The 23,420-nt window shown below is 54.6% G+C and overlaps 1 protein-coding gene across 2 annotated transcripts; it reads left to right on the plus strand.

The window, feature by feature from the left end:
- The first annotated feature begins 992 nt into the window (after positions 1–992).
- Positions 993–20,939, plus strand: CSF1 (colony stimulating factor 1). Of its 2 annotated transcripts, none has more exons than XM_057728377.1 (9): positions 993–1,284; positions 4,455–4,577; positions 5,855–5,917; positions 7,481–7,651; positions 11,797–11,944; positions 13,150–14,171; positions 14,698–14,750; positions 15,086–15,144; positions 18,795–20,939. In XM_057728377.1, exons 1-8 carry the CDS (start codon positions 1,246–1,248, stop codon positions 15,129–15,131), a joined length of 1,665 nt encoding a protein of 554 aa, XP_057584360.1. In that variant the 5' UTR covers positions 993–1,245; the 3' UTR covers positions 15,132–15,144; positions 18,795–20,939. The 2 variants fall into 2 exon arrangements, with proteins under 2 accessions (XP_057584360.1, XP_057584440.1); XM_057728457.1 differs by having other exon boundaries at positions 995–1,284; positions 14,041–14,171.
- Positions 20,940–23,420: the final 2,481 nt, after the last annotated feature.

The raw sequence follows: 23,420 nt of genomic DNA on the forward strand, positions 1-23,420 counted from the left end.
GATCAAGAGCATGCAGGTATAAAATTACCATTTTGGGCTGGAGCAAGTGACAAGAGATGCCCCTTCCAGACCTGGCTGCATATCATGTATTTCCCAGGGGCTGGGGGTGGGTGGAGTCACAGAGAGATTGAAAGATTGAACCATAGTGAATTGAAGAAAGAGAAAGCTCCTGAATTTGGGCATAATGATTAATAGGCTCATCCTATTCGGCCTCATTTAGATTCATTCTCATGTAGAGACAAAATGTGATTAATCGTCTCAGTAAATGCATTTCCAAAAGCATCAAGGAAAATCTAAGACCCAGGTGGCAATCTCCCCAGGTCTGGAGGCTCAGGAGGGCGCATGGGTACCAGCCAGCGTTTACATCACGGGCAGGTCAGATGCCGGGAGCATCTCCTGGCACACAGCAGAGCCTCCCAGCTCCCTGTCACAGGACACAACTCACCCCCTTCTGGCCAGGTAGTTAGCCTCCCTGCCTGTACCCTGCCGCCAGAATAGGAGACAGAGGCTGGGCAGGCGGTCTGGGGGCTGCATAAGGAGAGGGCTGCCTGCAAGCCTGCTGACTCAGGTTCTACAAGGTGCTGCAGCAAGCGCAGCGGGGGAGGCCCCAGTCTCCAGTGTTTGCCCCTGCGCTCAGGCCATTTCCTGCTCAGATCTGGGAATTTTCAGGCCTAGAGGGAAAGTCCCTTGAGAGGACTATTAGAAAGAGAGAGCCCCGAATCCGCCCGGAGAGCGTGAAAGGAAGGCAAGGCTCTGTCCAAAGCCCGCGCGCTGGAGGGCGGGAGGCGGTGGAGCCCGCGTTACTCTCTTGAAGGCTCTGGCGTTGAGCACAGCAAGCAGGGCGACTGCAAGCCGAGCGGAGAAGACCAGCCCGCGGGGTGGGGGCGGGGAGGCGGTTCAGTGGGCCTCTGGAGTGTGTGTGTCTATGTCAGTGCGCGCGCGCCTGTGTGTGCGCGCGTGTGTGTGTGTGTGTGTGTGTGTCTGGCGCCTGTCCAAGGTGATTTCCCATAAACCACATGCCTCACAAGTCCGCTTAAAAGGCTGTGCCGAGGAGCTGGCCAGTGGAGCCCGGCCCGGGGAAAGTGAAAGTTTGCCTGGGTGCTCTCGGCGCCACCGCCGGTCCCTCCGCACTCGCGGCACAGCAGCGCGGCCCTCGGCCGGGGCGCGGACTCTGCAGCGGCCAGCGAGCGAGCGAGCGAGCGAGCGAGGGCGGCCCACGCGCCCGGCCGGGCCAGAGCTGCCCGTATGACCGCGCAGGGCGCCGCCGGGCGCTGCCCTCCTACGGTAAGCGACGGCCGCGGCGCGCGGCCCGGGCCGGGCTGGGGCGGGAGCTCCGCGGCGCAGCGCGGCCCCTGGGAGCCCGCTGGCCGGGCGCGCCGACTGCCGAGCCTCTTCCGCCTCCGCGGCGGGCTCCGGTTTCCATCCCATCTTTGCGCGCGGGCTGCGCGAGGCCCCTTGCGCTCCGGCTGGGTTCGGAGGCGGCCCTGCAGCTGCTCTTGGGGGCTGCGGCACTTCTTTGGGAAAAGGGAGGCTGCTCACCCCATTGCATGGAGAGGCACACTGAGCCACCCGGTGGCGAGAGAGGGGAGTTCGGAGCCGCCGGGCGGAGGCTCCGTCCCTGACTCTCTCCCTTCTGATCAGCCGCCGCCGAGGGACAGGCGGAGCGGCTGTGCGCTGAGGGTGGCGCCTCCCCAGTGGGCCTTCCTCACGGGCCATACACATGCTTCCAGGTCCTGCTGGGGAGTGGGCGCTTCTGGATGGGGAAAGTTCAGAGGCCATCCAGCTTATAGAATGCCAAGGCAGAAGGAAGGAGCCGGGCAAGCCACTACTTGTTCCAGTTCACAGACAGAAGCTGTTGGGCACTTGGGTGCCTGGATCAAGAATGCGTTGTGGGGGACCAGGTCCCAGTTGCATGGGGCCAGCTCTGAACCTTCCTGCCAAATATGATTCAGTCAGTTGGGGAGATCCTGGGCTTGGTGGTGGTAGAGGAGGTGGAAGAAAGGTTTGGGGTTGCAGAACTGTGGACAGGGGCTGTGGGCTGTTCAGTACTGCATGTGAACTGTCCTGCCCTAACTGTGGGGCAGCTCCTAGATGGTACAGGGTGGCACTGTTTAATGAATGGTAAGTGGCCTTCCAATGGGTTTGCTTTTGATGAATCCTAGAAGAGAAATCCAGGAGGGAGAGAAGCAGAAAAATATATGGAGGATAAGGGAGGGGGTTGCAGGTAGGCTGAGAGGGAAGAGCCCTTCCATTGGGTTTGGGGCAGGGAGGGAGGAAGAGCCCAGCTGAGAGAGAAGAGATGGGGTTAGGAGGGGAAATCAGGAAGGGTGAGGCAAGAAGAAAAATAGGGGCTAGAAGAGAGACCATGAGGAAAGAGGAGGAAAGTAATGGTGGAAAGAAAGAGGCTGGTTTTAGACAGGGGCAGCCCAAGGGTCCACTCGTCCTAAGCTCTCTCCAGGGATCTTGTTGATGGGGAAGATGGAACAGGATAGGAGACAGATGAGGATGGATAGCTGGGCTGAGCTGTCCTAGCATCTCTCTGAGACTGAAGCAGAGATTCCTTGTGGCTGCCCTGGAGGCCAAGGCTGGTGGGTGGGAGGGAGAAAGGAGGGGGGAGAAGAGCCGGCCCAGCCAGATGCAAGCTAGAGTATTAACCCTTGGGTGCCTGTCCAGATCCTCCTGAGGCCAAATCAGGGCCCCAGGCACAGGGATGGCCCCCTTTGGCCCCCTTCAAAGTCAGCCTCCCACATGGTGGCTGTACTCTCCCCACAGGGATGCCTGAAATAACTCCAAAAGCCAGGCACCTTGGGGTTAAACATTGCCCTCTCCTTGCTGTCCTCAAACATCAATATCTTGAAATGCCTGTGGCAAGGCTGCCTTCCTGAGCATCCCCTTCCCCATAGGCCCTTTCCTCCATACCACTGACACCTGGGGCTCAGAGCCTCAGGGGCAGCCAGCCTGGGGCAGAGACATACCTTCTGCATGGCCCAGTTTCCTCCTATGGGTCCTGAATGCAGCTTCCTGAGGGCCTGGACAGCCATTCCCACCCAGAGCTACCTCCTCACCCACCCAAAAGAGCCCAATGTTCCCTCCATGACTGTTCTCCCTCTTCCACAGTCTCCTTCCCCCAGGTCAGACAGGACCCTCACCACATCCCTGTGCCGAATGGCACTGGGCCATCCTGTGCCTCTTTCCTCCAGACCTCCCCCTTCTTCTCTCTGCCATCAGCTTCTCCCCATCCTTCAAGGCCTCACTGTGGCCCCTTCCCCTGCAACCTACTTGGAGCCCAGCCAGGGCCTCTCCTCCCTGGTAAGAGCTGACAAACATCTGGACTTTTAGTTATATGTAAATCAGCATGTTGTTATGGGCTGTTTCATAGCCTCCAATGTGCTATTTGTTTGCAGTATTTGTCTCGTCATCTGAATTACTGAGGCAGAGTCCAGAGCCCAGAACCCAGAAAGGTGCCAGCCCTCACTCCACCCTCACAGCATTTCCCTGAATCTGCCAGGAGGCGACAGCCAGCTGGAGAAAGAAAGCTCAAGGGTCTTTCTGTGCCTCTGGCTGGGGAAGGGGAGACCTAGAGCCAGGGAGAGGACTAAGGGGACCTTGGCAAGGAAAAGGGAAGGGGAATGACAGGGTGACCAGCAGCCTGTCCCATCACTCTGGGGGTGAGCAGCTACTGGGCCAGGTGGGTGCTCAAAGAGGGGAGAGATCTCAGAAAATGTTCTTGCAATGATAAGAGCTGGCTGGCTGGATGCAGAGCCTGGTGGGGCTCCAATAGGTAGGTGCCAGCAAGGGATGGTCTAAAGCTGGCACTGCTACCTCTGATCAATCTGTGTGGCTCTTTTTGACACACATACCCAGGGCTCCAAAGGTCTGTGGTGTGGGATAGGTTCCCAGTGAAACCGAGTTTGGGCCCCTGGTTTTTCCAGTAGCAGAGCCAGACCTATGTGGAATCAGGTAGAAGAAAGGGCTGGGCCCAGGGAAATGTCTCTGGCTCTGTCTGGAAGCCAGCTAGTGCAAGAACATGAACTTGAGAGGAGTGGGCAGCTCACAAGATGCCTGGCTAAGTGTTTGATATTCCAGAGACAGAATAATGGGTGGATGCACGTCCTGCATTCAAGGAGTTTCCCGTGTAATTGACATTTAGACTGGTAGGCACACCTCCCATATCCTCTTTAGAAGTTCAGTGTGTAGTAAGGCTTGATCTGGGTTAATCTGGGAAGGCTTCTTGGAGGAGATAACAATTGGGTTGTTGTCAAGGGAGAGCAAGGTTGTGTGTGGCTGTTAGGAAATCGTGAGGAAGGTGGCTTTGGAGAATGCTGCATTCTAGGGTGAGAGGCACATCCTGTAGCATCATAGGTCTGAGGTCCTTGTTTTTCCACCCTCAGCAGGGCGTGGGGGTTCCTGGGGAGTGTGAGAGCTGGGGAGAAATGATGCCCTCTTTATCACAGACATGGCTGGGCCCTCTGCTGCTGATGGCCTGTCTCCTGGTGAGCAGCAGTACTGCCGAGGAGGTGTCGGAGAACTGTAGCCACATGATTGGGACTGGACACCTGGACGACCTGCAGAAGCTGGTGAGTATGTGGCCCTGTCTACCCTACCTTCTCCCCACTGGGGAAACGGAGGCAGGAGTCAGGGAGCAGGGCCGAAGAAAGGGGTTGTAGGCAGAGAAATACAGCCATGCAGGATGTGCCTTGTGGCTCCCACTAGCTCCCACTCAATGAGATGTTCTTCTCATTGACCTTCTAAAGGTCAAAGCCTCTGACTGCCTCCCTCAATCCTGAAGCCCTCTCCCACTCGCTTGCAGGCAGTGGACAGGGCAGGCTTCTAGCTGGTTGCCTGGGTTAATGATTGCCTGGAATGTCAATTGTGGACTCTGAAGAGGCTTGTAAAGCATCCCATCTCCCTTGGTGGGATGCTTCCTCTGAGGAGCCAGCCCAGTCTGCCTGCTGTGTCCAGATGTTGCCTCTAGCTCCTGGACTCCCAGATGTGCCGCCAGCCTGGCACCAGGGCCTCAGCCAGATTTGGGAAGGAGGCTCTTGCCTAACTCCCAGCCCTCCCCCCTCACTCCCTTGGCTCTTGCTCGAGTCCTGGGGCTGGGGTGGCCTTCTCACCCGGGCCACGAAGGAGCCTGTGCCTCACTCTAATTGGGTCAGCAGAGCCATCGACAATTCCAAACATAGTTCTGCCAGGCAGAATCGGGTTGCTGTCATGGCTGCTGTCCTGCTCAGAAGAGAATTTACCATCCCTCTGGCCAGCCAGTCAGGGTGGAGCACCACTGCTAAAACCAGCTCCAGGGCCCTGAGCTTGGGGCCCGTAGGTTGGGCCTCCTGCCTCTATTACCCGCTATACTTCTCCCCCTGTATGTAGCTGCCGCAGCAATCCAAGGTAGACCAAGAGCTACCACATTCTCTGAGGCTTAGAATCCCAGAACCACTGCTCTGAGGGCCAATGAGGGCTTTAAGGGCATCTAGTCCTAGTCCCTACAGATCCTGAATCCCCAGAGCTTGTCCAGCCTCTGCTTGAATTCCTTTCAGGGCAGGGAGCTCACTACCTCCCGCAGGAGATTATGTCCTATATCCACATTAGATAGTTCTTCCTTATAACAAGCTGGCATCTGTCAGATTTCATAGAGTGGGAGGTACAAGGCAGAGGGTTCTTCTACAACCCTCCCCTGGGCATGTGGAAGGCACAGGTCTTCCCCTAGCCTTGGCTCTGTCTTTCCAGGTGTGGTTTGGGGGAGGTGGGTGAGTATCAAACCCTGATTCATCCAGAAAGTCTAGTCCCCATTCTTAGGCAAGCTCAGTCGAGTGCAGACACCCTGCCACCACTGGCCTGCTCTCTCTTACAGATTGACAGTCAGATGGAGACCTCGTGCCAGATTGCCTTTGAGTTTGTAGACCAGGAGCAGTTGGTGAGTTACGGCTGCTTACAAGGCCCATGTGCCAGCATGTATGCACTTCCCAGGGTGGGTGTATGTGGGACCATGAAGGCAGGAGAAATCCTAGAGCTGGGCAGGGTATGGATGTGAAGACCCCTGGGTGCTCAAGTGTGGGGTGCCAGGGTCCAGGGCTGGGCAGGGCCCAGGGCTCAAGTCCCCTGATGCTCCCTTCTTCTGGCCTGGTACACGTCAAGGTCTTACTGTGTGCCAGGCACTTTTGATCCTGACTATGTGGTTCACTCATCTTGTTTATGAGAGATTAAGGGAGAGCGTATAGTTCGTAAGCAGTGGGGGCCTGATGTGAACACAGGCAGGCTGGCTCTAAGGCCTAAGGCAAACCAATACTCCTTCTGGGTCACGTGCTTTGCTTAAGGATGTCACCTCCATTCAGCAGACAGACCAGCAACCAGGAAATCAGTCCAGCCTTCTCCCTCTTCCTCCTATCCCACACCCAGTCAGACACTGAGTGCTGCTGCTTCTCCCTCCCAGCATCTCTGGGTTCTGGGGCCCCACCCCATCGGTTACTTGGACAATTTCAAGAGCCTCCTAAATGGCCTCCCTGCTTCCAGTGTACCCCTCATCCCCCCCCTAGCGGGGAGCTCTCTGAACCACACCCTGTTGCCTTCGCTGCCTCCTCCCAACCTGGAGACCCCCTTACTCCAGGAGAAAGCCTAGGTTGTTTAGCCTGGAGTTTACAAGATCCGTTACATAGCCCAACCCACTACTCCCATTCCCTGTTCCTTCCTGCCTCCAAGCCTTTGCACAAGCTCCTTCTGATGCCTGTAATGCCTTTCTAACTGCCCCCCACTCCAGCCTTTATTCCACATCTATTCATCTTTGTGCCTCATAGAAAATCACCATCATGCCCAGAATTTGCTCCCATCTCTGAGCTTCTGCACACCCGACCCATACACACTTCTGTTAGAACTGGAGACCACCTCATGGTCCAAGGAGTGACCTCAGTGCTCCGCCCACTCACTCACTCCTTACCAAGCATTGACTACTAGGACCCTATTGCACCAGGTGCTAGGAGTACAGAGCTAAAGCAGAGTCTTCATTGAGGCACCCACCGTCTCTTAAGGGAGACAAAACACTGAGGTTATTCTTTGGACCCTGAGGTAGTCTCCAGTATCTCTATGGCCCAGAGGATTAGAAGGAGCCGTGTGGTAAAGGGCTTTTTGTGAAAGCAAACCAAAAGAGGGTCAGAGACAGAAAAAGAGAAGTTCCCCAGAACCTACCCTACCTATGCACCTTCACGCTGATTGAAGCCTCATCTCTCAGAAATCTGAGGACCTCTCTGGTCAGAATCTATATTTCCTTCCTTCTACCCCAATCCCCAGCAGCGCCAGATCCCAACAAGGGAGAGTGAAAGCCAGCTGAGGGCAGCGTTCCCCTCACTGGAGTGGGCGGCCCCTCTCCGCAGGAGCAGGGGCAGGGCAGGCGGCAGCCCTCCATCTGGGACGGGGCATTCGGCACAGAGCCTGGGCTCCCGGGCGGCATCAGCCAGGTCATCAACTCCAGGTTCTTGCTTTCCAGAACGATCCCGTGTGCTACCTGAAGAAGGCATTTCCTCTGGTGCGAGACATCATAGAGGACACCATGCGCTTCAAAGACAACACCTCCAATGCCAATGTCACTGTCCAGCTCCAGGAACTCTCTCTGAGGCTGAAGAGCTGCTTCACCAGGGACTATGAAGAGCAGGACAAGGTAGGAGGGCCCTGGAGCTGGGCGCACTGAAGCCGGGCAGAGGGTAGCTGCAGGGATGCCATCCCTGCCCGTAGGCACAGAGGCACGCACCGGCCTCACCCCACATCATTGTTCACGCACTCTCTCACTCACATATTCGTTCCACAAACCTTTGCCAAGGACTCACGGCTGGGAGCACTCACTCTGCAGGAAGCACAGAGCTAGGCCTTGACAATGTCTTCATGAACAAGAACTATGTGGCTCCCACCCTCTTGGAGCTTATAGTTAAATGAGGTTGCAGCCATTAAACAAACAATGACACAAGTAAATAGAATGTTAACCCGTGAGGACTATTCGTTCATTCAACACATAGTGAATGAGTGCCTGTTGCGTACCAGGTGTTGTTCTGGAGTCTGGGAAACAGCTGTGATCAGACAAAATTCCCCATGTTCATGGGGCTCACATGTAGGGGTGGTGGGACAGTTAACAAAATACATAAGTAGAGTATAAGTAAAGTGGCAATAGCTGCGATGTGGAAAGAAAACCAGAGAGGGAAGACCTGAAGGAGGTGAGGGAGTGAACCAGGAAGGAGAAGTACGAGGGGCTCCGGGAGAGAGAAATGGGACTCGGATTTAAAAGGCAGTGGGGAAGAAGTGACAGGAAAGGCTTCTGCGTAAGAAAATATTCACTTGAGGTCCAAAGGTAAGTAAGAGTTAGGAAGCAAGAAAGCGGGTCAGAGCATTCCAGAACAGAGAACGCGGGGCACAGAGCCCTAGGTGAGCAGAGAAGTGCACGTTCGGCGCCCCTAAGTGTGGTCAGCACGGCCAAGGCACGGGGTGGCGGCGGGGGACAGAGCAGGGGAGGCGGGAGCCAGCTCATCTGGGGTCTTAAAGATGTGGGATCTTGTCTAAAGTGTGAGGGACCTGGTCTCACTTGCGCTGTGAGACCATTCTGGCTGCTGTGCAGGGAAGGGTGTGTAGGGAACAGGGATGGAGGTGGCGCGGGCCAGCAGGAGGTGCAAGTCCAGGCGGTCTGGACTACGGTCGTGCAGTGAAGGTGAGGCAAGGGGATGCATTCCGAATTTAGAGAAAGAACCAGAGGACTTGTTAATGCAGCAGCCATGAGGAGCTGAGCGAAGGGAAGGGTGGTGATGGTTTTGTCTCCAGCACGCAGAGGTCAAGTGATACTGAAATGGGGCAGAGCAGGTTTGAAGGAAGGGCAGGAGTTCAGGTTCGGGTACACTGCACTTGAGAGGTTTGTGAAGTGGCCGAGTGGAGATGTCAAGCCAGTTGCTGGGTGTATGGGTCTTGAGTTTGGCTGGCGATAGACAGATGTAAGCAGTGTCGGCCTATAGGTCATCTGTAAAGCCAGGGAACTGTGTAACGTCGCCCACTGTTAGAAGAGAAATAGGCCCAGGAACCCCAGCATTTAAGTAGAAGTTGGGCACAGGAGGGGGGCCTGGCAAGGAGACGGAGGAACAGCCTAAGGGGTGGAAGGAAACCCAGGAGAGTGTGGGATCACTGAGCCCATGAAAAAATGTTTCAGGATGGGAAAAGTAGTCAACTTTATCAAGCGGGGTTTGAGAAGTCAAGCAAGAGAAGGGCTGAAAAGTGTCCAATGGATGTGGTAACATGGAGGTCGCTGTTGGAGGCAGGCGCCAGATCAGGTGAACAGACAGTGAGGAAGTGGAGACAACACTGTGGAAGAACCTGGCTCCAAAACACTGCAGAAAAAGAGAGGTAGCTGGAGGGAGTGTGAGATGGAAGGAGGAAAGATTTCTAAATAAGAGAAGTACTAAGTCTGTGGTTTTCCAATGTTGAGGTTCATAAGAATTATCTGCGGTGCTTGTTTGAAATGCAGATTCCTGGGACTTCCCTGGAGGTCCAGTGGTTAAGGCTCTGCAGGGGGTGTGGGTTCGATCCCTGGTCAGGGAACTAAGATCCCACATGCTCCTGCATGCTATGCAGCCAGAAAATAAAAATAAAAAGGAAGTCTTCATTTAAAAAAAAAAAATGAAGGACTTCCTAGGTGGCACAGTGGTTAAGAATCCGCCTGCCAGTGCAAGGGACATAGGTTCAAGCCCTGCTCTGGGAAGATCCCACATGCCACAGAGCAGCTAAGCCCATGCACCACAGCTATTGAGCCTGTGCCCTGGAGCCTGTGAGCCACAACTATTGAGCCCATGTGCCGTAACTATTGAAGCCCATGCGCCTAGAGCCCGTGCTCCACAACAAGAGAAGCCACTACAATGAGCCCTTGCACCACAATGAAGAGTAGCCCCCGCTCACAGCAACTAGAAGAGGCCCGTGTGCAGCAACAAAGACCCAACGCGGCCAATAAATAAATAAATTTATTTTAAAAAAAAAAGCAGATTCAAAAAAAAAAACCAAAACACTCAAAAAACATTTAATACAAAAAAAATTTTTTAATGCAGATTTCCAGTATGCACCCCTAGAAAGTCTGATTCACTGGGCCTGTTGGTAGGCCTTAGAATCTGCATTTTAGCAAGCTACCCACCCTGCACACTGCTTGGATGTTGGGGGGCGGGGGTGGAGACTCCAGGAGCAGCGAGCCAGTGAAGCTGGAGGGGCTGATCTCCTGAGGAGCTGGCAGGGGAGGGATTCAGAGCTTGGGAGGCAAGAAGGCATAGCCTCTGTTGAGACAGGTAGACATTGGGACCTTCTGTCCTTGTTTTCTCCATGAAGTATGAGGTGAGGTATGAAGGACACAGAGATTTTTGTATGAAAGATGAGAGGAAACCAGCTAACCTATTCCTTACAATTGCCCTGTGGGGAAGGCAGGCAGGGATGGTCGTGTTGACTTCACAAATGAGGAGATGCGCTCAAGCTGGAAAGTTCATTTGGCCAGTGTTGCTGAGCTGGCGAGTCATGGAGCCAAGCCCGGGTCTTCCCTTTCCCGCATTCATTCCCTCCTTTATCCTGTAAACATTTACTAAGGGCCTGCCTACTATGCACAGCCCCTGTGCATCCAGTGATGCCTCCAAGAACTTCAGCACCAAAAAGAAAAACAAACAAACAAACTTCAGCACCTAGGAAAGCCCGTCGTTCTTCCCCACGCAGCTCAGTTTAAGGAGGGACTTGGGAGTCAACGGCAGGCAGGCCATAGATGCGATGAAGCCTTGGGCACAGTGTCAGGGGTGAGAGGAGGGGCAGGCCCAGGGCTAAGCCCTGAGGAGTGCCAGCCTGTGGAAGTCAGGTGGAGGGGGGCAGCCTGGTAGGGAGACTGAGAGCTCAAGGGGTGGGAGGAAAATTGGGACTGTGTGAAGCTTCTCAGAGCTCCAGCGGGCGTGGGCAGCCTGGGTCCCACAAGTGGAAGAGAAAAGAGCAGCTCAACAGACAGGGCTGCGGCAGCCTCGGCTCTCCCTCCAAGATACACCAATGCCAGAAAAGGACCCACAGCCCCATGGCCTCCTCCAGGCCATTCTCCTCACCACACAGGATGATCTTTCTAAAAGACTGGAGTCTTAAGCTTCACCCACCTCCCCAACATCCCCTTAGAAGTTTTCTTTTTGCTCTGTGGATAAGGTTAACGGTCTTGATATGGCCAACAAGGCCCTGCAGGACCTGGCCCTTGCTGACCTCTCTCAGCTGCATCTCTTGCCACTTTCCTCACAGATGGCTGTGCTCTAGCCTTCTTTTTCATCTGCTAACATTTCGGACTGTTTCCTGCCTCAGGACCTTTGCACAGTCTGTTTGCTCTCTCTGACCCCGTCTCCTTTCCTGGTTAACTCTTGCATATCTTTTAGTCAGTTCCTTGGGGATTCCCTCAAGCCCTCATTTAGTTCCTCTTGTTATACACTCTCAGATCATTCTTCTTAGGACACACTTGTAACAGCATGCTCATTGCTGATGTCCTGTTGGACTCAATGTCCAACTCGGCCAGGGACAACCTCTGTCTTCTTAATTGCCTGATTCCCAGGTAGCTACCATATGCCTGGCACATAAATATGTGTTAAATGGAGCCATGAATAAATGATAAATCTCACCAACTCAGGACACAGGGGTCTTGTAAACCAGGGTAGAGGGGAGGGAGAAAACGAGAAAAAGAAGACAGATGTGAGAAAGGCCAAGGGAGTTTGACTGACAAGCTAGAGACAGGGGACCAATGCTCAACCTCATCAAGGGGGGGCTCTGCTCGCCTTCCAGGCCTGTGTCCGAACTTTCTATGAGACACCTCTCCAGTTGCTGGAGAAGATCAAGAATGTCTTCAGTGAAACAAAGAACCTCCTTAAAAAGGACTGGAACATTTTCACCAAGAACTGCAACAACATCTTCGCTAAATGCTCCAGCCAAGGTAAGCACTGAAGGGGCCAGCAAGTGTGGGCTTGGGTAAGGGCGTGTGGAACAGAGCTGCACTGGGAGGTGACGCATGGGGCTGGAGGGACCCCTGGGAGGCAGCCTGGCTGCTACTCGTGCTCCTGTGTGTGTAGACGTGCTTGTTTTGTGTACCTATGTGGCTTCATGGACCTCTGGGTGGTCCTAGGCACATGTCTTTTCTGACATGTGTGTGCATGCACACTTACATATGTCTGCATGTTGAGGCATCAAGAAGGATCATGCTGGTGGCTGTGAGATCAGGGAGTGGTAAAGGGGGCCCTCTCAGAGAGCCCTGTAGGCATAGAGGCTTTCCTACCGGCTCTGCAGGCTGGCTGAACGTATGGGGGGTTCGTGGAGAGAGCAGAGGTTCCATCGGGGAGTCAGGGCCCTTGCTCCAGGAGCCCTGCTGCGAATCACCAGGATACCCTGGCTCCAGAAGTCCCCAGGATGCCTTGAGTGTCCCCTCAAGGGACGAGGCTGGATTTGAAGTCCGAGCATCACTCAAACTCTCCCAGTGCTGGCCCAGCTGCACACATGTGTGCTCTGCATTGTCCTCGGCTCTGCGTCCTGTGCCACGTGTGCCCATCTACGTTCAACCTGGCTCCCCGAGGCGGGGGCTGAGGCTCTGCGACCTGCCAATGGCCAAGTCCAGTCTCACTGCTTCAATCCCAAGGCCTCAAGCCTTGGCCACATTCCAGCCCCAGTCTGTTCCTGCCTGTGGCCGTGGTTGTTTAGCCCCTTGCTGTGCATGAAACCACCTTGCTGCTTTCCAACCAACAGTGTCTTTGGGGCTTGAGGGAGTCTTGTGTTAGTCCCAGAGGCCACTACTCAACCTCCTTGCTGGCTGTTGTCACCCCTGCCTTGGCGTCTGGCCAGCTGGAACTCTAGGAAGGGCTGTTCTCTGGTCTTCCCTGACCCCAACCCCCAGTCTGTGTGTCTAAACCCTTCTCTGCTCTTTCCTGAAAAGAACCTTCCTGCAGTTTGCACCTTCCCTGTCTAAGGCCTGTGTCATGAACATGGGCTCCAGTCCTGTCCTCTCCTCAGCCCTAGGGCTGAGCTAGGGTATGAGGGGACCCCCAGACCTGCGTCCCTCTCTCCATCCCTCTGGGAAAGCTGTGCTGGAGGCTGGTGACTCTATCTCCTCCCCGTCCTTCTCTCTCCCTCTCTCTGTGGTTCTTTCAGATGTGGTGACCAAGCCTGATTGCAACTGCCTGTACCCCAAAGCCACCCCTAGCAGTGACCTGGCCTCTGTCTCCCCTCAGCAGCCCCTCGCCCCCTCCATGGCCCCTATGGCTGGCTTGACCTGGGCTGACTCTGAGGGGACAGAAGGCAGCTCCCTCTTGCCCAGAGAGCAGGCCGTTCACACAGTGGACCCAGACAGTGCCAAGCTGCGACCACCCAGGAGCACCTGCCAGAGCTTTGAGACACCAGAGACCCCAGGCATCGAGGGCCACCCCACTGGAGGTTCACCTCAGCCCCACCCCTCTGTCGGAGCCCCCGCCACCGGGATGGAGGACATGGTTGACTCTGTGATGGGCACTAACTTGGCCCTGGAAGAGGCCTCCGGAGAGGCTGGTGAGGGACCTATACCCCAAGGGGCAGAGCTTTCCCCCTCCAGGCTGGGCGGAGGCAGCGTCCAGGCAGCGACTGCCAGGCCCAGCCCCCTCCTCTCAGCATCTTCACCGCTCCCCGGAGCAGGAAAGGGCTGGCGGCCTGCAGATGTAACTGGCATGCCCCTGCCTATGGTGGGTCCCGGGAGACCCGCTGAAGCCTGGAGCCACACACCTGAGGATGCAGACCCTTCATCTGCCTCGCCCAGAGACCACCAGGAGCCAGGCTCTGCCAGGATCCCAGCAGTGCGCCCGCAAGGCCTCAGCAGTCCCATCACCCCCTCTTCTCAGCCAAAGCCTCCCAGAAGCCATTCCTCGGGCAACGTGCTGCCCCCTGGGGAGCTGGAAGGCAAGAGGAGCACCAGGGGCCGGAGAAGCACCGCAAAGGTGGAAGGAAGACAAGCAAGCGAGGGGGCGGCCAGGCCCACAGCCCGTTTTAACTCCGTTCCTTTGACTGACGCAGGCCGTAAGAGCCAGCACAAGGAGCCCTCCGACCCCCAGCTCCCTGGCTTTGTCTTCTGCCTGCTGGTGCCCAGCATCATCCTGGTCCTGCTGGCTGTCGGCGGCCTCCAGTTCTACAGGCGGAGGCGGCGGGTAAGAGGAGCCCGATGGGGGAGAGCAGGGCATCTCGTGGAGGGAGGGCACAGCTTGGGTGGAGGAGCAAGGCGGAGGATGACCTGGGTCCAGACTGGGTTCTTTAGACGCTGAGAGACAGGAGGCTGACTGAGCACAGTGGGTGGGAGGTTGAAATGGAGGGTTTCTTCCAGAACGGGGAAGGCTCAGGCTACACGATGACCCACAAGGGACTGGGGCAGAAGAGCAGGAAACACTGTTCTTGGGCTACAACAGGATGAGAACCCAGCTGGGAGGGGAGACAGAGGAGGAAAGTGATATGTGTGAGGTCCGGGCAGGGCATTCCCTGGGAGCTCTGCGGAGCTGGGGTGTAAGGAGCCCCAGGACAGGAGAGGCCTCTGGCAGCCCCCTGGCCCTCTGTGTGATCCAGAGGGGAGACGTTGGTAACTCTCTCATCGAGTCCATGGGCAGCTCTGCCTGGGGGTGGGGCCACGGCCTCCCCACCCTCCCTCAGCTCTTCAGTGAGCCTGCTCTTTTCCGTCCCCAGAGCCATCGAGAGCCTCAGACAGTGGATTCTCCCATGGAGCAACCAGAGGGCAGGTGAGAGTTTGGGGTGGAGGGCTCTGGTAGGCATGGGGGGCCCTGCCTTGGCATCTCTGTCCTGTCTAGATTTGGAGGAGACTTTCTCCCGCTTGCCCTAAGGAAATGAAGCTCAGAACAGGATTTGGGGGTGGGTGGGGAAAAGGAAGGGTGTCTCTTCTTTCCTAGATATCTGGGATTTTTCCTAATTTCTTCTTAGGGTTAGGCAGTTCTGAGTCTTCTAAATCTAAGAGGGCTGGAACACATGTGTGGGGGCTTGAGGGGCAAACTTAGGGGGCACCCTTACTCCCAGGCTTCTGCTAAAGTCTTACACCAGCTCTGTGCTCTGCCCTCAGCCCCCTGACCCAGGATGAGGATGGACAGGTGGAACTGCCAGTGTAGAGGGAATTCTAAGGTAAGACTCTGATCTGGATCTCTCTCCATCCCTTAAAATTAGTTACACCCAAATTTTCCAGTCATTCTAACTTGTTTGTGGTACCACCAGCTCCCCTGAGGCCCACACCTGACTCCCTTCTCTCTCTCCTACTCCCTTTTCCATCCATTGCCAGGTCTGGCCAACCCTCTTCTCCCCAGGTCCTCAGGTCTCCCACTGCCCCTCCATTCCCTCCACCCCGTCTGAGGCCAGGCACTATTAATTCTGCGTCAGGCTGTTATTTCTGCATTGGGCTTCTACTTTTGCTGCCACCTTCCATCCCAGAGCAACCAAACTGTTCCTGTGTAAGGTCCTCAGCCTCCTGGGGAATTTCAGCAGCTGTGCACTGCCCACCACTCCAAACCCCACATCCTCAGCTCTGCTCCCAAGCTCCTCCAGTAGCTGCCTCTTGACATGCACCTCTTGACAGCTTCCTCTCTGTTTGCACCCTTATTTGACCCTTCTTCCCAACAAAGATCATTTCTACCTCCCGGCTTTTAGATGCATGGAGCCATAGAAGCTCCGTCTTAAGAGGGCTCTCAGAGGTCATTTCGCCGAGAGTTCCACTCCAGAGGGGCCTCCGCTCCCTGCATCCCTGATGGGGAGTCAGCCAGCTTCTGGCCACACAGTCTCAGTCACAGGCAAACTTCCTGCCCTCTCCTGATAGCGCTGTGGGGAAGTCCTTCCTCACTCGCGGATGCTTGGCTTCCCTGTCCCCTCCCCGGCCTCCCTCATGAGAACCCTCCAGTATTTAAAGTCAGTTATCCATGTCCCCTTTTAGAATTCTCTAAGCTAAGTGTGACCAAGTCCCTCAAACATTCCTTATATGATATGGTTTTCAGACCCCTCACCATCCCGGTCTCCCTCCTTTGGGCACACTCGTTTGTCAATGTCCCTCTGAAACTGTGGCACCCAGTCCTGGACACAGTGCTCCAGATGTTGTATGACCAGCTCAGGGCACAGTGGGACTGTGACCCTCCTTGGTCTGCACAGTGTTCTTCTATCCGTACAGATTAAGATTGCATTCATGTTTCTTTTTTTTCTTTTTTTTAAACAACTACATCATTCTGTTGTCATATGTTGAGCCTGTGGTCTGTTAAAACCCCTAGTGCCATTTCTCATAAACCTCTGTCAAGCCGGACTCTATCCTGTACTTGGAGAATTTAGTTTTTTTTTTTTACCAGTGTGCAGGAGTTTATATTCATCCTTGTTAAAACCATCTTGTGGGCTCAGGCCTATCACCCGAGCCTACTGAAATTGTTTTAAATCCTAATTCTGTCTTCATAGCCCTCCCAATTGCGTATCCTGCACATCAATGAGTGCCTTCTGTTGCCCTCGTCCATGTTTTTGATAAACATGTGACTCTTATCGCTCCTCACCCCAGGCTCCCCGATTCCAGGCAGCCCACGGCCCTCCTCCCTTCCTTCCCCTCAGACCACAATCAGAGTGCAGGAATCAGCCCTTCCTGATGGTCTCCATCACCCTCTGCTTGCTCCTTTAGTTCATACTCCTCTGCTCTTTTGTATTTGGTTAATACTATATCAATTTGCACTTACTTGGATGTTGTTTGTTGTTACACATTTTAAAAGCTTACTTTATGCATATGTGTACATTCTGTACCCCTAAGAAGTCTGTAGGCCCCTTGAGGGCAGGGACTGTGTCTTCTACTTTTTTTGCATTTCTTTTTCTATCCTGAGTCCTAAACAGAGAGGGCTTCCTCATACTTGCTAAGAACTCAATAAATGTTGACTGATTGGCTTCAGGACTGAGTGGCCGATTGGCCCTGGCCAGCTGTCTCTAACTGTCCAGCCTTCTGGCCGACTTGTTAACCAGCTAACTAATTGACTCTGACTGGCTGACCAGCTGGCTGGGTGACTCTGACCAACTACCTAGCTAGTAACTGCCTAACTGGCTAGTTGATTGGTGAGCTGATTGGCTAACTGACTAGCTGGCTGCTTGCCTAAGTTGCTGATTGGCAGGCTGGCTGACTAGCTAGAGTGAACTCATTCAAGTTTCCAGTCACACCCCATACCAAACGCAAGGCAGCATTTCAGGGCATTCTCACGTGCAGAGTGACAGGTCTGGGTGACTCCTAGAGAGGCAGGGGATCTGCCAAATGCTCAGAACCAGGGAGCCTATTTAGAAAACAGCAAGGAGTAACATCTGCAGTCCTGGGGTCCACCTTGTTGGCAGGGTGGGCTGAGATGGGTCAGGTGGGACACTGGCAGGGCTGGAGAATGACACAGACCCCCTCAGGACTGGCAAGCAGAGGCTGGACCAAGGTCCCTAGGGACTTCATGGCTCAAGGCTGCACCACCCTCTGACCGGTCACCCGCCTCCCTCCTTGGTCTTGGCCTAATCTCAGGGCCTCCCAAGCTTTCCTCTTCCTCTCCGTAAGATTTCACTTAGCGAGGAACCCAGGGCAGGCGCCACATCCAGACCCCCACTTGGATTCAGCCCTAACGTGGTCTCCAGGCCAGGCGGCAGGAGCCTCAGGGAGACTCAGGACCAGCCTCAAGACTTACTGCTGCTCTAGTGAGAGGGGGAAGCGCAGAGGCAGAGGTCTAAGAGAGGGACTCTCAGAAAGGAAACGTGGACACCAGCCCCTTCACCCCAAGGAAGCAAGACACAGGGACAATAGGCTGGAGTCTGCCCACTTGGGTCTCCTTCCCTCCTGGCCCCAGCAGGGCCTATGGCCTGGCTATACCCAGCATGGCTCATGTCCAGTTTATGGTCCTCCCTTCTTCCCCTTCCCAAGCATGGGAATGGGCTGGGAACCAGAAGCCCTGATCCCATCTTTCCTCCTTACCCATCACGGGTTTTGCTAGTAGGGCCCACGGACAGTCAGGGAGGGAAGCTCCACACCGGGTCCAAAGTCAAACTGTTGGATGGAGTCCAGGGGATTTCTGCTCTGGGAACAAAGCGTTCTGAGGACAAGGATGGGGGCGGGCTCGGAGAGGGCAGGGCCCTGACTCCTATGGATGATGCGGGGAGGCAAGTCCCTTGGCCCATCCGGAAGGAGTCTGGCTTGCTTAGGGGTTAGCATGCCAAATGGCAGGGTGGGAGTTTCCTTGTCCGGAACTGCCTCCAGTTCTTCCCCTGCAGATACCTCTGCCCTGCTGTGCTGAGTACCATGTGCGATGACCCTCTTTGGTGAATGGTGAGGAGGCGGGAATGACCATTCCTCTTCCTTGCTAGGGTTAGCAGGAGTCACTCTTGAGTTTTTTTAGACCAAGGACGGTGAGATGGTCTTGCCAGAGGAGGGGTCTGAGGACACTCAAGTGCCCCTTCCCTCCCTGCCAGACCCCTCCACTTGAGCAATGCCCCCCACCCCAGCCCTGCTCAGACCTCTCCCAGGCCCTGTTACCTCCCCCCTGTGGTCCCTGGTTCCCCAGGAGGAGGTAGGAGGTGAGGCCGGTCTGTCCAGTGGCTTGGGCGGCTGCCAGAGAAAACTGCTCAGTCCCTTGCGGTGTCTGGGGTGGCTGGGAAGGCGAAGGAAAGGATGGGAGGAAGTCCTGTCTGCAGCACCACCCACAGCCCACAGGAACACTCTGCCTCGCCCACCCATGTCCTCAGGGACCCCTCCCTTCACTCCCAGCCGGCTGACCAGACTTTCTTTTTCTCCTCTACAGCTGGGTGCACAGGACAGTCTCTCCGTGGGAGGAGACATTATGGGGACGTCCACCACCACCCCTCCCCAGCCATTCTCCTGGGAATGTGGCCTACGCACCATGAGAGCTCCTGGACTCAGGAGAGCAGGACTCGACCAGGGCAGCCAGGCTGGGGCCCCTCTGCCCTCGACCCGCAGACTCTGGACTAAGAGAGGGCTGGAGGATGCCCCCATGCTGCTGATATTTATCGGGGGCCCTGGAGGCTCCCATCCGCTTGAGGAAGGCTGGCAAGCCCGACTGAGGACCCTCTGCCCCTCAGAGGGTCCACTCCCCTCCAAGCCAACACCTGGGCCAGGGACTCAGAGGCCCATGGGACATGGGAGAGCAGGGTGGGCACTGAGGAACAGAAGAGCCCTTCTGCCAGAGGACTTGCCTGGTGCCAAGGGATCCCAACACCGACAAGCAGGGACTTGTCTCCAGAGAGAGAAGCCTGAGATACGCAGGGCGGGACGGCGTCTCTAGATTTCCCGTAAAGGTGTGTAGCCCAAAAGATGGGAAGAGAAGGCCTCTGGGCCTGCTGGTCTGCACTGACAGCCCGGAGCGGGTCTGAACCCTCCGCTTGCCTAACTGCCCTCTGCTGGTGGCCAGGCGGAGAGGGGATGCCAACCCGACCCTCAGGACCTGCCTGGCTTGGCTTGTGATGCCAAGGGCAAGACCAAGCTCTGGCCTCTGCCCCGCCGTCCCCCCAGCCCTGCCACAGCTTCTCTGGGAGGCCGCGCAGAGGCTCTCCTCATGAAGGAAGCCATCGCACTGTGAATACTGAAGCTGCCTGCTGAACAGCCTGCCCCATCCATCCCAGAGAGCAAACACCCATCCTCCCACCCGTCCAGCCTCTCCCCAGCTTCCTGCACTGAGTGCCCAAGCCGGCCTCACCTGTCGACTGAGGGAGCCCCTGAGCCCTGACCTTCTGCTGACCTGGCTCTGACTCCCTGGGGTGGATCAGGGTAGGAGAACTACCCGGGCCACCAGCCAGAGCTGGTCTTTAGGCTGCGTTGTTCGCCCAGGTTTCTGCATCTTGCACTTTGACATTCCCAAGAGGGAAGTGACTAGTGGGAGGGAGAAAAGGAGGGCAGGGACAGACACACAGAGAGGCTACAGGGTGAGCTCTGATGGAAAATAGGATTTTGAAATTAAGAGCACGCCCCTGAGGTGGTGGACGGGGTCTGCACCCCTGATCCCCCAGCCCGGCGTCTTCCCCTGGACCAGGCCCCTGCCCCAACCACAGCCCCAAGGCTGCTGCTGGCAGGCACCTGGGCTGCGTGGTTGTCCCTGTTAGGAGCCCGGGGGGCAGTGACACCCTCCAGCTATAATCCCACCCCGCACTAGCACCATTCCTCTAACCAGGCAAGCCAGGGTGGGAGAGGGACTTGGAGAATCCAGGCATCTGCTTCCGAGCCTGCCTTGAGGGCCCCAGCTTCCTGGGCCAGCCCGTGGCTGCAGCTCTGAGAGCTGGGCGGCAGGTGACAGGGCTGTGGATTGCCCGCGGTCCCTTTGTGCTACTGCGTCCCTCCTCTCCTGCTGCCCTGGGCCCTCCACTGAGAGACCCTGCCCTACTTGGCCACTGGACTGGGGCCTGTGAGCTTCCCTTCCTGCCCTTAAAAGTGAGGGTTTGCTGGTCCCGGCCTCCCCTGCCCAGTTGTTGTCAGCGGAGGGAAGGGCAATGGAGAACTTTCCCCTTGGGGCCCCTTTTACTAGTCACAGACTCTATATTTGATACTAAAAAAATATGTATTTAAAAGTGGAAGGAAACAAAAACCCACAGAAAAAGTATTCCTCCCTCACTCCCTACCCCTTAAACGTATAGTGTTTTAAAGCTCAAGAAAGCAAATCCAATCCATCGCAGAAACTCTTTGTGGGCTCTTGGTGACACAGGAGTGCAAGGGGCCCCAGAGCCCCCTCTGGGTGGCTCCCCAGCTACCTGCACAGGAACCCTTCTTTGCTCTGAGAAAGCCGAGAGGGAACATTGGCTCACACACTGTGAGATTTTGTTTTTATACTTGGAAGTGGTGAATTATTTTATATGAAGTCATTTAAATATCTATTTAAAAAATAGGAAGCTGCTTATATATTTAATAATAAAAGAAGTGCACAAGCTGCCACGTGTGAGTCATGGGCAAAGTTGCTTTTGGGGTGTGAATGGCAGAAATGGGGGGAGGGGGGACCCGTAGCGGCCGGGTGAGCCCCAGCTCAGAAGGCATTTCTCAAGGTACGTGGGGAAGGAGGGTTCTCTCCAAGTTCCAGTCTTGTTACCAAAACCTCCTGCGTTATCGCGCTCCCAAACACATTCATCTGCATATCTGCTGAATAGCAAAACAGACAGAAAGCAGCCAAACCTCCGGCCTGGCTACCAGCCCCTGCCCCAGCCCAGTCTAGCCCTGCACAGGAAACCAGCGGTTGGGCTCTGTCCAAGGGCCCGAGGAGCCTGTAAGGATGAGACTCCTTAACTGCGGACCCCCGCTGTCCAGGTCCTAGCAGGCTCTGAGGTGAAGGAGCACTGTCTCTGGACTGGGAACTAAACGAGGCTGGGAGAGGAAGAGAGCCAGCAAGCTCTGTGAATGGCCGTAAGCCCTCATCTTCCTTCTGGGAGTGGAGAGGAGGTGAAGGATGCAGCCTTCCAGGGGCAGAGGGGTGCTGGGAAGGTCCAGAGTGACTGAAGCCCAGCATAGCCCAAACACATACCCTGGGCAAGGCTGGGATAAAAGGGGCCTCCCCACAACTAAGAGTGTGGTGGACAAAGTTTTGAATCAGTGGTTCTCAACCCTGGCTCACCTGGAACTTACTTGGGTTGTTTCCAAAAATTCAAATACCCAAGCCCCACCCTAGATCAACAAAATTAGAATCTCAGGGGTGAGGCTCAGATACCAGGCATCAGAAGTTTTTCAAGACATTTTAAGTGATTCAGATGTGATCCAGGATAAGAAGCACGTAGAGCTGCATTGTCTGATATGGTGGTTATTTGGGTTTAAGTTAATTAAAATGAAATAAAAGTAAACATTCAGTTTTTCAGTAGTACTAGCCACACTTCAAAGTTCAATAGCCACACATGGCTGCCATGTTGGATAACACAGAAACAAAACATTTGCATCATCTCTGAAATCATATTGGACAGCACTGCACAAAAGCTTGGGTCCATGGACTTCAGAAACCAAGGTTATAGGGTCAGAATGGGCACCAAGTAAACATGCCAGGAACTAAGTACTCAGGTATCTCAGTTACCCCTCTCTGTGCCCTGAGGCCCTACTACCACCCTGGCTCTCATCATTTCCCTTAAGGTAGCTCTTCTCTTTCTCAGAAAAGATTTTTGAAGAAACTTATTCATATTTTTTTCCTTCAAGTCGCAACTTAAAAGTCACCTCCTCTGAGAAGCCTCCCCAGCCTGACTCCGGCCCTGGAGGCCCACCCTGGCTCATTTTCCTCCTCCCCTGCACTCCTACAGACTGAGAGCCTGTTTATTTGTCTGTCCCACCAGGCCACTGACTATGGCAGGAACTGTGCTGCATCCCTCCTTGCATCCCAGTGCCTGAGAGTATCTGGCACACAGTAGGTGCTCGATAAATGTGAATCAAAAGGTTAATACTGAATGCACAAACAAAGGTATAGTAAGGTAAATTCTGACCAGATTTAATGGTAGCCTCTTCTAGGGGCTTACCTGGTATTAGCCAATGGAATGTATATCTAATAACTACAAATCATTAGCAGAGGAGGTATTTTCAGCAGGTCTCCCTGGCTTTCTGTTGGAGATGGGGCTAGGTTAGAATCCTAACTGATCACTGGGCAGTGGATGGAATGTATATTTCAAGACCTTTAAGCAAGGACTGGCAAACAGACAGACACCCCTGCCCCTCACTTGCCTTTCCAGAGGTCCCAGGAGGTATTCAGAAAGAAATACCAGAGAATCTCAGCAGGTCTTTCCTGGGCTTCACGTGCTTCAGGGGCTGCTTCAGAAGTGTCGTATTTGTGGAACGAAAACAACTTTGGATTCAGAGCCAAAGAACTTAGGCCATTGGCTTGGATCTCCTCTTGCCTAGCTGTGTGAACTTGGGGAAGTATTTAATCTCTTTGAACCTCAGGTTTCTCCTCATCTTTAGAATTGGTTTAAGAATACAAGCCAGATACTACAAGGCTACAGTGATCAAGACAGTATGGTACTGGCACAAAAACAGAAATATAGATCAATGAAACAGGATAGAAAGCCCAGAGATAAATTATGGTCAACTAATCTATGACAAAGGAGCTAAGGATATACAATGGAGAAAAGGCAGCCTCTTCAATAAGTGGTGCTGGGAAAACTGGACAGCTACGTGGAAAAGAATGAAATTAGAACACTCTTTAACACCATACACAAAAATAAACTCCAAATGGATTAAAGACCTAAATGTAAGGCCAGTCACTATAAAACTCCTAGAGGAAAACATAGGAAGAACACTCTTCGACGTAAATAACAGCAAGATCTTTTTTGATCCACCCCCTAGAGTAATGGAAATAAAAACAAAAATAAATAAGTGGGACCTAATGAAACTTCAAAGCTTCTGCACAGCAAAGGAAACTATAAGCAAGACGAAAAGACAACCCTCAGAATGGGAAAAA

The sequence above is a fragment of the Hippopotamus amphibius genome, chromosome 1 (assembly GCF_030028045.1).
Source record: "Hippopotamus amphibius kiboko isolate mHipAmp2 chromosome 1, mHipAmp2.hap2, whole genome shotgun sequence".
In the NCBI taxonomy this organism is placed as follows: domain Eukaryota; kingdom Metazoa; phylum Chordata; class Mammalia; order Artiodactyla; family Hippopotamidae; genus Hippopotamus; species Hippopotamus amphibius.